We start from the raw sequence: 15,479 nt of genomic DNA, 5'->3' as shown, positions 1-15,479 counted from the left end.
TAAATAATCAAGAGACAATAATGTACATTTCTGGAGTTCAAAAGGATCAAAGAGCTGAGACAGAAAGGTTAAAAAGGAACAGGCTTGTTGAGCCTAATGGCCCTTTCCTGTTCTTTAAATTTTTTATGTCCTGTTCTATTCTGTTTCATAACAGATGAGCGAAAGAACAAAAAACAAATTTCCACCTGCATTTATGACTGAAATGAATACCAGGCAGCTTCAACAGGTGTTCTTGAGCATAAAATATATATTTAGATAGAGACATAAATGATAGGCCACACAATGCCAATATTGGCAGGATGCTGTGGCACCATTATTTTATTTGATGTTTATATACCATGCACTTTGATTTACAAAGGGTGTTTGTAATTATCATGTGCGCTGCAACTAAAGCTATTTTCCAACTCCTTTCCCCTCCAACAGCCGGCTGCTCACTCCCCACCCCCCCATCACTCACCATGTATTTTTCACTCTACCACCTTTGCTCCAGTGTATCCATTCTGATTCTAAAACTGGTGCCAATGAGAGTAGGAAAAAATAACTGGAGGTACTGTTCATCAGGCATCTCTGTATAGAACAGGGAATAATGACCAAAACAGCAGCACAAATACACTAGCTGATTCCCTTCTCATTATTATAGAGGCTGAACAAGTGTGGAAGAAAAAGTTATGCTTTTGTGATAACTATGTCACCACTGCTCGTCAGTCCATGTGACAGACTAGAACTTCATAGATGGTTTGTTTGCATGATTTATTTTTGTTTTTAGTAGCTGTCCTTTTGTTTAACAGTTTATCTTTCAAATGTCTGGCTTACCAGTCAGTTCAAAATTAGATCGTGCTCCTACAATTAATGGATCTAATTTTGTAAATTAAACAGTCGTCTGCTGCTCCAAAAAAAACCACCCACATCCAGAAATGCCAATATTGATACTGTGCTCTATTTCCTGATGATCACAGAGATGAGAAAGGCACTGCACTCAGGTTACTAATCTTTTAAACTAATAAATAGAATCTTAGTCGGAAACTGCACGTCATTAGAAAATACATCTGTTACACAGGTCTCAGTTGTCTCATTTAGGAGTTAATATTCTTAAGTATTTCATGAACTCTCTAAATATATTTTAAAAAGAAGATTTTTCAGGTGTTTTTGAGGAGTAGGTAATGACCTTAGTGTCTGTACTGAATGTTCTTGATCCAGGAAGGCCTAAACCACAAATTGGAATGCTAGCACAGAGGCAGCAAGTATACGTTGATTCATAAATTAGGTGACAGTAAGTGCACAATATCAGACTGTACATTGCACAATCTTTTTTTGAAAAGGCTACCCAGAACAGAAATTGTGAACGGCAGCTCTATAATTTTTATGATGTCTTATATGTGGAAGATCTTTTTGAGTGCTACTGTCACTTATAATAACTGCATCAGACTGATAGTGACAATGAACTTGAAAACCAGAAAGTCAGACATCTCTGTGGTGAGTGAAGCCCAAGTTGCAGCTGCTAGATTGGAAATTCCCCACAGCTAGTTATGACAGTAGGGCAAGAGTCCTTGCCTATCTCCGAGATTATTTGCTTCCCATGATTGCATAGCCCTTTTATGAATAATGAGTTATTCAGTAATACTCATGGTAAGCCAAAGATCTATTCGTATTACACTGCTGTGGACACACTCACAAACACCATTGCTATCGAAGATCGCTGATTTTTTTTTCAAGCAAGAGACAGTAGGCTACATTATTATTTATTATACATCTTTCTATTGGCATATTTTATATGAAACAGTACAATTTCTAGATGCTTCCGCAACTGCTTAAATGGTACTTCAAGAATTTTACTTCCAAGATATCAAGAACAACTGAGCCACGTGAAACCAAAGGTTTCTTAATGCCTTATTGATGAGACATTAAACATTGCTGACATTTTCTACCTGTCACCAAGAGGAACATTTCTGATCACCTATTCACTGAACAGGAACATATTGGGGTAGAATTTACTGTAGCCGGCGAACTAGCGGTGTCACCCATGCCTGTTAAATTTCCATGAGACTTTGCACTGGAAGTTGCTGCAAATGGGAGCTCGAAATGGCGCGGCACCCTCTACAGGGTGTCTGGGATCTGTGTGAACAGGGAAAGCGACTGTGTATCTCCTTAACCAATCAGGTTGAAGTACAGGAAACTCTTTGGTATCAAGCACGGACGGGACCGGCATGTTGCCGGTTGATCAAAAATTCCGGATGATGGAGAGGGTTATCTACCGAGGCTATTTTTAACAAAGAAAAATAAAAAAATCAAGAAATGTGCAGTATACAGTAATTGGGAACTCACCTACAGAATGTTGTGTTAAATGGATGGTGGAAGATGCTTGATTAAGTACAGTACTGCCAGTTGAGGGTAATGCAATGCAATGACTACCAGCAGCGTGGGAGACACACAGTACCCCTGTAAAATGGCGGATCAGAAGAGACTACCGGCAGCGTGGGGGGAGTCGGACTCCTGTTATTGAGGTGTTCCAACAGCGCCAAGAAGCCGAGTAGTGGCAGTTTGGAGAACTACCCCCACTGACTAACTCGGCCACCGCGGGAGACTCGGACTCGACAACATTGCCGGTTATTGAGGTGTTGTTATCGGAGTGAGAATTTTGCCGGTTAATAGAGAATTCCGGATATTTAGGTGCCATTTAAACGAGAGTTTCCTGTATTGTGAAATGAACAGCAGAGAGTCTGAACCAGGAAGTGCAAGTTAGAATAGCGAATTCATTGTCAAATCAGGTACAGAAAGCAAAATAAAGGAGGGGGAAAGAAAAATTAGATTGAGAGAGGAAAAAAAGACAAAAAGGTTAAAAAAATTACTCTTAAAAAATCTCCAACTACAATTAAAAGCTGAAGAAATAAGACTCCACTTGTAAGAGTTATTTTTCAGTACTGTAGAAATTGTTGGACAGTAATGAAGACTTATCACGCAGTTAAAACATTTATTAGATTGAAAATAGACAAGCCCCAACTTTCTGTGGCAAGTTTAGTTTGTTTCTACCGTGCAAGTACAGATATGTCACGCCCTTCAATGCATTTGAATGGTGAATCGGAGAGCGAGATGCCACTTTTTGAAGCCTACGGCGGAGCGGCTCATCTCAGACATCAACTTCCCAATTTTCCGTTTAACCACACATCTGCCCTCACTTGAAGTTGCTGTGCGGTTAGTGCATAAATAACGGCGAGTGCCATTAGCCTCACCGTTATTTTGACAGTAAATTCTGGCCCATTCTCTTACTGAAGCATAGACCCGACTTGCATTTTTTGTTTTTCTTCTAAAAGAACATCTTGATTCACATTCAATTACAAATCATTATCAATTTGTTGATTATTTTCTGCTCTAAACCTTTTAAAAAATCGCTCCTCTATAAAGACAAAACTGTCGGAACTTAATTAAAATGTCTTTCTCTGACTGGCAAGAATACAGTGCAGAATACAAATGCAAGTTTGGCCCTTTAAATCATTTGCAGCATCAAACATTCTTCAAAAAAAAAATTAAAAAACTCGGGGATACTCAACTGGAGTTAAAAAATATGGAGCATGTTTTCTTTTGCAGTCTACAGTTTACTCACAATAACCTCAAGATTGGTCATTTCTTTTGTGACAACTACATAAAACAAAGCCTTCGTCTTATCACCAACCTCATGGGAATTTCTCCTCTGTTGTTCGGAGTTTCTTTTAGAAGCAAATAGTTGTATCTGGTCTTCAGAATTTAAAAAAACTGTTTTCTTCTCCTGTTCACTGGTTCATATACATGTTTATTGTGATGATACAGAACCTTGAAGGTAGCTGTGTTTTATTGCCAGATGATCTTTTCCTGTCATTGCACTTCAAGCTTGAAGTTGGCTACACGGTCTTCAGAAACCGTAACTTGTGTTTTTATTTACCGTAACTAATCACGATTTGTGATGGAGTTTGTTTCGGAGAAAAGAACATATATGTGCTTTCCTATGGTAGCATTTGAAGACACCTTTTTAGAATTATTGTTATGCCTGGCAAAAACTAAGTCAGTGTCATAGTTGGTGCCCTTTCTTCCTTTCCATTTTAGCATAAAAGAACACATAGCAGAAGCCAGAATGCTTTTCAATAAGTTGAATATAAAAAACTTTAATGGATTCCCTGATAAATTAACAAAATTGAATTAAAAAAAAAAAATGAATTCAAGTTCAATTTGACCAGCTGCTATTATGATAACAGTTCCTAGCTTTTTTCCGATATTATACTAACTGCTGTAGGATCAATAATTTTAATTTCAATCTCTGCTGTTTTAAACAAAAAAATTCAGACAACATTTTTCTATTTTAGGGTCCTCTCATATTTTTAGTTAGTTAGCTAATGATGGCTCCTTTGATTCCCCCTTCTTTTACTTAAAGATGAAGTATTGTCTGCGTGCTGAGTTTTCAGCCAGTCTCAGGAGTCCTGGAAGAGTCAGGAAAAACCTGCTTCAAAACCTATTTCAGAACTGCAATAATGGCCATAGTGAACAGTGTCATTGGCATACTCATGAATCACACTGCATGCAGGTGAACATTTCTCAGCGCCGAGCGTTCCTTTAGTATTCTGAAATATATCTTAAAAGACTTAAAGACTCCACTTATAATAAATCATAGATCTTAGGTCTGTGCTCACGTCCTGCCTTACTTCCTTCTGTCACGCTTTGTATCAACTTTTCCTCTTACAAATTCCTACGTCCGCATTTATAATGGAAACTGCCCATGTAAACTTGTCATGCTGCAATTACAACCCCATCGGTGTTGGTACTGTTGTGTCTCAGTTTTGCATCTCCTTGCTCCTCAGCCTGTACTACAGAGAAATTCCTATGCTCCAAGCAATTCTATTTCTTTGCTTCCCAAATTGCCATCAGTTTTATTGACTGTAAATAATATAAAATCAAACTATATAAAAAAGGACAAAATGCATGATTTTAAAATGGGGACGGAATCACAAAAATGTGGCGTCTTGTAATGGATTAAAGCCCAGTCAACACGTTTGGTAGTGACCAGGGCACCGCCTTCAAAATGTCTTTCTAACAATACAGAACGCAGATAGAGCTGAATTAACCATTAAAAAAAACAGGTCCCAGAACTAACTTTGCAGAGAGGTGTAACTGAGTCGTTCTGCTATGATTAGTCTGCTGTGATCCCAATGCTCCCAGATCACAAGAGAACTATGCTGTGCTGCGCACATTTCTTCCTCCCCTGGAGGAAGCCGATACCCTATCTATTCTATTTCAAGGATCCGGTGATGTCCTAGTTTCCAGTGTGTAGAAAGAGATATTACACATTTCATACGTACTCACTGCCCCTAAAAATGCACAAACATTAAAAATCAATCCCCTAAAAGAGTGCAATATTGTTTGTCAGAGAGTATTTCTTCTACCTTACCTTGAGAAGAAATGTTCTAGATTTTAGCAGTAAGAGGGTGGGTTGCAGGAGTCCCTGCATGTCGATTCTCCCAGCTAGAGACACTACAATTTTTACGGCAGCTCAATCAGTGGAAACCTCTCAGTTTTCTGAGCCCTAACCCCTTTAAAAAAATGAACTAGGATCAGTAACTGAGGAACTGGGAATTTCTTTTCAAAAGACATGAGCAATTTAAACAAATTGTCCTCCCTTCATAAGCTTTAACAGGGAAAGTTCTTTCCTTCAAAAAAGGAACCTCCCAGGGTTGTACTTCTTATACTAGCCAGCTACACAGCAACATTGTTTGGGTCTAGGGGTAGGCCCTTACCTTAAAGAAAATAGTCACACAACACCAGGTTATAGTCCAACAGCTTTATTTGAAATCACAAGCTTTCGGAGCGCTGCTCCTTCTTCAGGTGAAGTGGAGAAATGCATAAAGACACAGCTTATATAGTCAGAGAATCATGTCAGATGTTTACAGGTAACCTTTCCAACTGCCATTAATCACACCTCGGCAGAGAGATAATCACAGCAGTCAGAGGTGTGAATGGTGTCCAAACAGGTCAGTCAGGGAAACATTACATCAAAGAACAATGAGGTGGGGTCACAAGGGGTCAAATATTGCAGATGCTGGGGTCTGTATGAAAAACAAAAAAAGACAAAAAACATTTTTTTTTTTTTTTTGGCTGGAAATCACAGCAGGTCCAGCCGCATCCGTGTAGAGAGAACAAGCCAATGTCGACTCGAGTCTGGATGACCCTGCATCAGGTGGGGTTACATGTAGCGTGACATGAACCCAAGATCTCTGTTGAGGCCGTCCTCATGGGTGCGGAACTTGGCTATCAGTTTCTGCTCGACGATTTTGCGTTGTTGTGTGTCTCGAAGGCCGCCTTGGAGAATGCTTACCCGAAGATCGGAGGCTGAATGTCCTTGACTGCTGAAGTGTTCCCCGACTGGGAGGGAACACTCCTGCCTGGTGATTGTTGCGCGGTGTCCGTTCATCCGTTGTCGCAGTGTCTGCATGGTCTCGCCGATGTACCATGCTCCGGGGCATCCTTTCCTGCAACGTATGAGGTAGACAACGTTGGCCGAGTCACATGAGTATGTACCATGTGATATACCTATCAATTCCTCCAATAAAAGGCGAAGAGTTACGAAGGTGACTAAAGGTTCTTATTGACTAAATAACAGAGCCCACTCTCGTGGGTGATCCGATCCAAGCAGGAGGAATACCAGTCAGTCGCTCACCTTTATACCTGGCCTGGTGGGTGGAGCCAAGGCGGAGTCGGCGGTGGTCATCCCAGGTATAGCAGTGTGGCAAGAGGCGACCTCGTACCGTGATACAATAGTGGTCAGTGATACAGTTATAACGAACAGTGGTGAACAGTGCTAACTACTAACAGTGATACGATAGTGAACGTGGTTTACCACATTCACCCCTTGTTTAGAATTAAGTCCGGCGGGGTGAAGTGTACTACCAATTCTGGTAGGTCAGTCTGTCCGGAGGCTTCGTAAGCCTCTCCGATCGCCGCAGCGGTGGTGTTGCCTTATCCGGTGCTGGTGCCTTATCCGGTGTTGATGCTGGTGTTTGCGTGGTCGGCGAGGGCTCGTGGGGTTCCGGCATGCCGTCTACCTGGGCTGGGGTTGGGGGGGGTGGTGGCGGTGTTTCCGGATCGGCTGAGGGTGCGAGGTCTCGTAGGGAGACAGTGTCCTCCCGCCCGTCTGGGTACGCCACGTAGGCGTACTGGGGGTTGGCGTGCAGGAGGTTCACCCTCTCGACCAGGGGGTCCGTTTTATGGGCCCTCACGTGTTTCCGCAGCCAGACCGGCCCCGGGGCGGTCAGCCAGGTTGGTAGAGTGGTTCCCGTAGTCGACTTCCTGGGGAAAACGAACATTCGTTCATGGGGGGTGGTGTTAGTGGCCGTGCAAAGTAATGACCGGATGGAGTGCAGCGCTGTCGGGAGGACTTCTTGCCAGCGGGAGGTTGGGAGGCCCTTAGACTTTAAGGCTAAGAGGACGGCCTTCCATACCGTCGCGTTCTCTCTTTCCACCTGACCGTTACCTCTGGGGTTGTAGCTGGTGGTCCTGCTTGCTGCAATACCTCTCTCTAGGAGGAATTGCCGGAGTTCCTCGCTCATGAAGGAGGAACCCCGGTCACTGTGTATATAGTTCGGGAACCCGAACAAGGCGAAGAGGGCATTCAGGCACTTGATGACCGTGCTACTGGTCATGTCGGGGCAGGGGAAGGCAAAGGGGAAACGGGAGTACTCATCAACGATGTTGAGGAAGTACACATTACGGTCAGAGGACGGGAGGGGCCCCTTAAAGTCGATGCTCAGGCGCTCGAAGGGGCGGGTGGCCTTGATCAGGCTTGCTCGGTCCGGCCTATAGAAGTGCGGTTTGCACTCCGCACAGGTCTGGCAGTTCCTGGTCATGGTCCTGACCTCCTCGATGGAGTAGGTCAGGTTGCGGGCCTTAATGAAATGGTAGAGTCTGGTGACTCCGGGGTGGCAGAGCTGGTCGTGGAGGGTCTGAAGCCTATCGATATGCGCGCTGGCGCATGTCATTCGTGAAAGGGCATCAGGGGATTCGTTCAGCTTGCCTGGCCGGTACAAGATCTCATAATCGTAGGTGGAGAGCTCGATTCTCCATCTCAAAATCTTGTCATTCTTGATTTTGCCCTTCAGCTTGTTATTAAACATGAAAGCCACCGAACGCTGGTCGGTGAGGAGGGTAAATCGTTTGCCTGCCAGGTAGTGCCTCCAGCGCCGTACTGCCTCCACGATCGCCTGGGCCTCTTTCTCGACCGACGAATGTCGGATCTCGGGGCCCTGTAGGGTCCTTGAGAAGAAGGCCACTGGCCTCCCCTCCTGGTTTAGGGTGGCGGCTAAGGCGAAGTCGGATGCGTCGCTCTCCACCTGGAAGGGGATGGACTCGTCCACTGCGTGCATCGTGGCCTTGGCTATGTCTCCCTTAATGAGGGAGAAGGCCGCGCACGCCTCCTCCGTGAGGGGGAAGGAAGTGGCTTTCAGGAGGGGTCTGGCTTTGTCCGCGTAATTGGGTACCCATTGGGCATAGTAGGCGAAAAGCCCCAGGGTTCTCCTAAGTGCTTTAGGGCAGTGGGGGAGGGGTAGCTCCATGAGGGGGCGCATTCTTTCTGGGTCGGGGCCGATGATTCCGTTCTCCACTACGCAGCCGAGGATGGCAAGGCGTGTGGTGTTAAACACGCATTTCTCCTTATTGTAGGTGAGGTTCAGCCGTTGGGCCGTACGGAGGAATTTCTCCAGATTCGCGTCATGTTCCTGCCGGTCGCGGCCGCAGATAGTGACGTTATCTAGGTAGGGGAATGTAGCCTGCAGTTCGTTCTGGTCAACCATCTGGTCCATCTCCCTTTGGAAGACCGAGACCCCATTAGTGACACCGAAGGGGACCCTAAGGAAGTGGTATAGGCGCCCATTCGCCTCGAAGGCGGTATACTGGCGGTCCTCAGGGTGGATAGGGAGTTGGTGGTAGGCCGACTTCAGGTCGATGGTCGAGAATACTTTATACTGTGCAATCTGATTGACCATGTCAGATATGCGGGGGAGGGGGTATGCGTCCAGCTGGGTATATCTGTTTATGGTCTGGCTGTAGTCGATGACCAGGCGGTTTTTATCGCCGGTCTTTACGACTACGACCTGGGCACGCCAGGGGCTGCTGCTCCCCTCGATAATGCCCTCTTTCAGGAGGCGCCGCACCTCAGAGCTAATGAAGGCTCTGTCCCCGGCGCTATACCGCCTGCTCTTGGTAGCGACGGGTTTGCAGTCAGGGGTAAGGTTAGCAAACAGAGAGGGTGGCGGGACCTTGAGGGTGGAGAGGCTGCAGGTGTTACGCGGTGGGCGGTTTAACGTTTGCTGGTTGTTGACTGTGAGTGGGGGGAGGGGTCCACCGTATGCTAGGGTTACGCTTTGGAGGTGGGATTGGAAGTCCAGCCCTAGTAGGACGGCAGCGCAGAGATGGGGGAGGACGAGGAGTTTAAAGTTTTTATACTCCGTGCCCTTAACCGACAGGGTCACGACACAGTAGCCGCTGATGTCCGTGGCGTGGGACCTCGATGCCATCGAGATTCTGCTGCGCGTTGGTAGGACAGAGAGGGAGTAGTGGCTCACCGTGTCTGGGTGGATGAAGCTCTCCGTGCTTCCGCTGTCGAACAGGCAGGTCGTGGCGTGGCCGTTCACTTTGATGTCCATCATTGACTTGGACAGATGGTGCGGGCGGGCTTGGTCCAGGGTGACGGAAGCTAGTGTGTAGCTGAGCGAGTCGTTGTCATCTGCGGGCGAGGCGGTCGGGCGTGGTGAGTAAAATGGCGTCTCCCACGAGGTAGGGCAAAATGACGGAGAAGATGGCTGCCCCCGTAGCTCACATGAGGCACTATTGGGGTCGGTTGCCTTAATCAAAGATGGCCGCCCCCATGACTCATGTGTGGGGATGCTGGCCTCAGTTGCCCTAAACAAAGATGGCCACCCCCATGACTCATGTGTGGGGATGCTGGCCTCAGTTGCCCTAAACGAAGATGGCCGCCCCCATAGTTCGCATGCGGCACTGCTGGCCTCTGAGGATCCGCTCCTGCAGGCCTTGGAGAAGTGGCCTTTCTTCAGGCAGGTTCTGCATGTGGAGTTCTTGGCTGGGCAGCGCGACCTCGGGTGCTTCTCCTGGCCACAAAAAAAACAGCCGGCGGCCCGATCGCGGATGCCCGATGTCGGGGCCGGTGCCGGGGGTGGCGGGGCCGGTCGGGTCCGGGACGCCGACGCAGAGGTAGGTCCCGGGGGCGGCGCTGGGAAGGGTGCTGTGGTAGGGGTCGGGCCCGAGTCCCAGGGTCGCGAGCAGTACCTGGTGAATGCTTCCTGATCTTGGTGGGCCACTTCCAGGGAGATAGCGAGGGCTTCAGCTTTTTCCATGCTGAGGTCTTTAGCTTCCAGCAGTCTTTGCCGTGAGTACTCGGACCGTAGGCCTTTCAGGAATGCGTCGCGGATATTATCTTCAGTATTTTCGGCTGCCGACACCGATTTAAAGTCACAGTTCCTGGCGAGTGCATATAGCGCCTGTGAGAATTCGGCTACTGATTCTCCTGGCTGTTGCGGCCGTGATCTTAGGAGGTGCCTAGCGTACATGTAGTTTACCGGGGTCCGGTACTTCTGTTTCAGCAGGTTGATGGCGGTCTCGTAGGTAGTCATGTCCTCGATGAGAGTGTATACTCTCGGGCTCAGTTGCGCCTGCAGGACACTTAGTTTGGATGCCTGAGGGACGCTGGATTCTCTCAGGTATGATTCGAAGCAGACCAGCCAGTGTTTAAAGTCTGCGGCTGAGTTTGCTGCTCGTGGGTTCAGGTCCAGGTACGGCGGTCTGAGGGCTCGCAGCCAAGCTGGCTGGTGTGGCTGTGCTCCTGGGAGCTGCGCTGGTGGCTCCTCCGCCGGTTGTGACTCGTTGTCGGACATCATTAAATTTAGTCAATAAAATTGATATACCTATCAATTCCTCCAATAAAAGGCGAAGAGTTACGAAGGTGACTAAAGGTTCTTATTGACTAAATAACAGAGCCCACTCTCGTGGGTGATCCGATCCAAGCAGGAGGAATACCAGTCAGTCGCTCACCTTTATACCTGGCCTGGTGGGTGGAGCCAAGGCGGAGTCGGCGGTGGTCATCCCAGGTATAGCAGTGTGGCAAGAGGCGACCTCGTACCGTGATACAATAGTGGTCAGTGATACAGTTATAACGAACAGTGGTGAACAGTGCTAACTACTAACAGTGATACGATAGTGAACGTGGTTTACCACACCATGTACCTGGTGGGTGGTGTCCTCACGTGTGATGATGGTATCTGTGTTGATGATCTGGCATGTCTTGCAGAGGTTGCTGTGGCAGGGTTGTGTGGTGTCGTGGTCGCTGTTCTCCTGAAAGCTGGGTAATTTGCTGCGAACGATGGTCTGTTTGAGGTTAGGCGGCTGTTTGAAAGCGAGTAGTGGAGGCGCGGGGATGGCCTTAGCGAGGTGTTCGTCGTCATCGATGACATGTTGAAGGCTGCGAAGAACATAGCGTAGTTTCTCCGCTCCGGGGAAGTACTGGACGACGAAGGGTACTCTGTTGGTTGTGTCCCGTGTTTGTCTTCTGAGGAGGTCTATGCGATTTTTCGCTGTGGCCCGTCGGAACTGTCGATCGACAAGTCGATCTTGCTACCACAGGGAGTAGTTGAGGTGAATACATAAATACCTTTAAGGGGAGGCTAGATAAGTACATGAGGGAGAAAGGAATAGAAGGCTATGAAGATAGGATTAGATGAAATAGGGTGAGTCACCTGAAGAAGGAGCAGCGCTCCGAAAGCTTGGTGATTTCAAATAAAGCTGTTGGACTATAACCTGGTGTTGTGTGACTTTTTACATTTGTCCACCCCAGTCCAACTCCGGCATCTCCACACTAAAGAAAATAGGGTATCTGCCTTCCCTTAAAGATTTATTACTCCCCCTGATATTAATGTTCAGCTTCAAAATACCCTTACTTACCTTGATCAAATTTCTTCTGTTGGTAAATTACATAGAATTTACAGCACAGACACAGGCTACTTGGCCCAACTGCTGTGTGCTGGTGTTTATGCTCCACACAAACTTCCCCCTCACCCTATTTCATCTAATCCTATCTTCATAGCCTTCTATTCCTTTCTCCCTCATGTACTTATCTAGCCTCCCCTTAAAGGTATTTATGTATTCACCTCAACTACTCCCTGTGGTAGCAAGTTCCATATTCTAACCCACGCTCTGGGTAAAGTTTCTCCTGAATTCTTTATTGGACTTATGAGTGACTATCTTATATTTATGACTCTAGATTTAGAATACCCCACAAGTGGAAACATCTTCTCTATGTCTACCCTATCAAGCCCCTTCATAATTTTAAAGACCTCTCAAGCCTTCTAAATACCCTTTAAAGCCTTCTCTTTTCTAGAGAAGAGAGCCCCAGCCTGTTCAGTCTTTCCTGATAAGTATACCCTCAAAGTTCTGGTATCATCTTGTGAATCTTTTTTTCACCTCCTCCAGTGCCTCTATATCCTTTTTGTAATATGGAGACCAGAACTGTACACAGTATAAATGTGGTCTAACCATTGGCTGAACTCATCTCATTTCTTCACAGAAATATGTTTGTACAGGCTTTCATTATCAGACAAAGAGGCTGTGTATCTCAGATATTTTTGTTCACTGTTAATGTGGGCTACAACTTCGTTGTCAGTCAGGATAAATAATGTAAACTTACCCACATGCTCTGAAAGGAACACTACAAAGAAAGGAGTGACCAAGTCATTAATTCCTTGAACATAACCACTCGCTGGATGCCGAATGGCCCATATGAAGAGAATTCGTTCAAAGATCTGCAAAATAAAAGTGCCACAAAGTAGATTTTAGATCAACTGATGCACCAATATCTCAACTGTACAAACCTACACATCAGTTTAAAAAGCATAGTTCAATAGACTTAAATTACATAGGATATACGGCACAGAAACAGGCCATTCGGCCCAACCAGTCCATGTCGACATTTATGCTCCACTCGAGCCTCCCCCCCGTCTTTCCTCATCTAATTATCAGCATAACCCTCTATTGCCTTCTCCCGCATATGCTTAGAAGATGGCAGGACAAGTTGAGAAGGCTGTTAAAAGGCATACGTGATCCATGGCTTTATAAATAGAGGCATAGGGCTGGATCTTAATTCAGGGGCGGGCTGGGGTTGTGTAATCCGTATTTTGTGTTATTCACCCGAATCTAAATCGATGTGGGAGACTGATGCGATTTTAACTTGATTGGCCAATTGAGTTCCAACGTGTGGGAACCCATGGCACATCAGTTTTACCCAGTCTGAAAGTCGCCGCTGCTGCATTTTCGCCTTTAATGCTACAGGGACCTGGAGGAAGAATGGCCAGCAAGCGAGCTAGGGCTGCTCCGAGGTTTGAGGACGTTGCCTTGCAGGCTTTAGTTGAGGGAGTAAAAGCTCATAAAGAGGTGTTCTTCCCTTCTTCAGGAGGAAGAAGCCTCCCCAGCAGACCAAGGCTGTGTGGATCCAGGTGGCAGAGGAGGTCAACTCATTATCAGTAACCCGCAGAACCTGGATTCAGTGCAGAAAGAGATTTTGTGACCACCTGCGCACTGGAAAAGTGAGTATGAAATTCCCATCACCCTCAATCTGATCCCCATTGCCTTTCCTCACCAAGCACTCAGCTTTAGCAATCTCTTCCTCCACATCCCACTTGACACTGGCATCCATGCACCCTTACCCATTCCCTCTCTCTCTATGCTCACATTCACCTAACTATTCGACTATGCAGCCCTCACACTCCCCATCACTGTGATGCTATGAAAACAACTGACAACACACAGGGAGGGCCCTTGGTCTTGCCACCTCACTCCATCTTTGTCTCCTAAGTATCTATGCGGTGGAATCTCTACACTCACTCCTTCATTCTCACTCGACCTCCACTTGACTCCCCCATTGCAGGAAAAGAGAGCTCACAATAAGCGAGAAAGAGCGAGGACAGGAGGGCCACCCTCAGTAGCCCACCTCACCCCCTGGGAGGCGGTGGTCCTGGAGATCGTAGGAGTGGAGGAAGATGCGCAAGTGGGGGACGGACAGAGGGGTGCATCACAGCAAGCTGGTGACAGAATAGTTTTCCTTCTCTCATTGACTTTGCATGAGTCACTGATAATGATTCTGAAGCGCTAACAGATGGACTTATGATCATCTGTGTTGTATCCGGTGTTAATAGAGACGCTGAAGGCAGGAGTTCGTTTCACAGGTGTTTACTGAACAAAGTCTGGAGGTGAACTAACTGATACAACACAATATACAGGCTTATATAGCCCGAGTGGCCATTACCGGCATTACAGTACACAGGGGGCTCTTAGAGGCACATACACTACAATTCCTCCCCTTTTAGCCAACCAGTACATAATATTTTAAGTAATCATTAATTACATGTTACAAGAACAATAATCTACACATTGCTGGAGTTAATCAATTATAAGTCGGTCTCTCTGGAGGCTTCCTGACTCGGTCCGGATAACGCCTCGATGGTGTAGTAGTTTCTGGTGGTGTAGTAGGTTCTTTTGGCAAGGCTGATTCGGCTTGAATGCCAGTGTCAGGTTCATCTGGTTCCAGTATCACCGGATCGGAGGTAGATACTATGGGTATCTCTACTTCATCATTAGGCGTACAGAGTTGTGGTGTAGGTTGTCCCTTTTCGGATGACTCTATGATCTGGTCAGCATGGCGCCTTATTATGCTTTCTCCAATGTCCACGGTATACATCAGCGGTCCTAGTCGTGTGCAAATAGTTCCAGGCTGCCATTTCTCGGTATGGTAGTCCCGGGCCAAAACTTGTTGACCTATCTGGAAGGTTCTAGTTGGCCTTTCATTCATGCCTTGAAATTGCCGGTTCTCCACGTCCCTTCTGATGTTTGGCTTGATCAAATCCAGCCGGCATCTTAGGCTTCTATTGAAGAACATCATGGCGGGAGTTTGGTTTGTAACCATATGTGTTGCATTCCTGTATGCAAACAAGAAGTTATCTACCTTATGCTGAAGTTTTGTGTCTTCATTACCCATGGCCTTTATGGCCTTCTTGAAGGTCTGGACAAACCTTTCAGCCAATCCATTGGTGGCGGGATGGTATGGGGCGGACGTGTAGTGCTTAACCCCATTGTTTTTTTAAGAACTTCCTGAATTCTTTGGACACAAATTGCGGTCCACTATCAGAACAGATCTGTTCAGGCAGCCCATTCCTGGCAAATATGGTCCTTAATACTGTGATGGTTTTTTCCGTGGTGGTGGAGGACATCTTTATTACCTCCGGCCACTTGGAGTGTGCATCAACCGCGATTAAGAACATTGAGTCCATAAATGGACCAGCAAAGTCGATGTGTACCCTTTGCCATGGAGATGAGGGCCACTCCCATGGCTGTAGAGGGGCTTGTGGTGGAGCGTTTTGGACCTTCTGGCATCCTAGGCAGCTCTTGGTCATTTCTTCGATGTCTCC

General features: G+C 46.6%; 1 protein-coding gene across 4 annotated transcripts in view; it reads right to left on the bottom strand.

Annotated features, from left to right (window-relative positions):
- LOC147105210 (TBC1 domain family member 22B-like) overlaps positions 1-15,479 on the bottom strand; it is a 382,991-nt gene that overhangs the window by 194,263 nt on the left and 173,249 nt on the right. For all 4 annotated transcript variants that reach the window (XM_086011343.1, XM_086011340.1, XM_086011341.1 and 1 more), the window contains one exon: positions 12,707-12,821. In XM_086011343.1, the coding sequence (XP_085867469.1) occupies positions 12,707-12,821 (115 nt within the window). The remainder of the gene's footprint in view (positions 1-12,706; positions 12,822-15,479) is intronic.

This window comes from Somniosus microcephalus, chromosome 18 (genome assembly GCF_052327205.1).
Source record: "Somniosus microcephalus isolate GS21.2 chromosome 18, FLI_Smic_1.0, whole genome shotgun sequence".
Taxonomy (NCBI): domain Eukaryota; kingdom Metazoa; phylum Chordata; class Chondrichthyes; order Squaliformes; family Somniosidae; genus Somniosus; species Somniosus microcephalus.
Note: the sequence above shows the minus strand (reverse complement) of the source record. Positions and strands in the feature narration are given on the sequence as shown.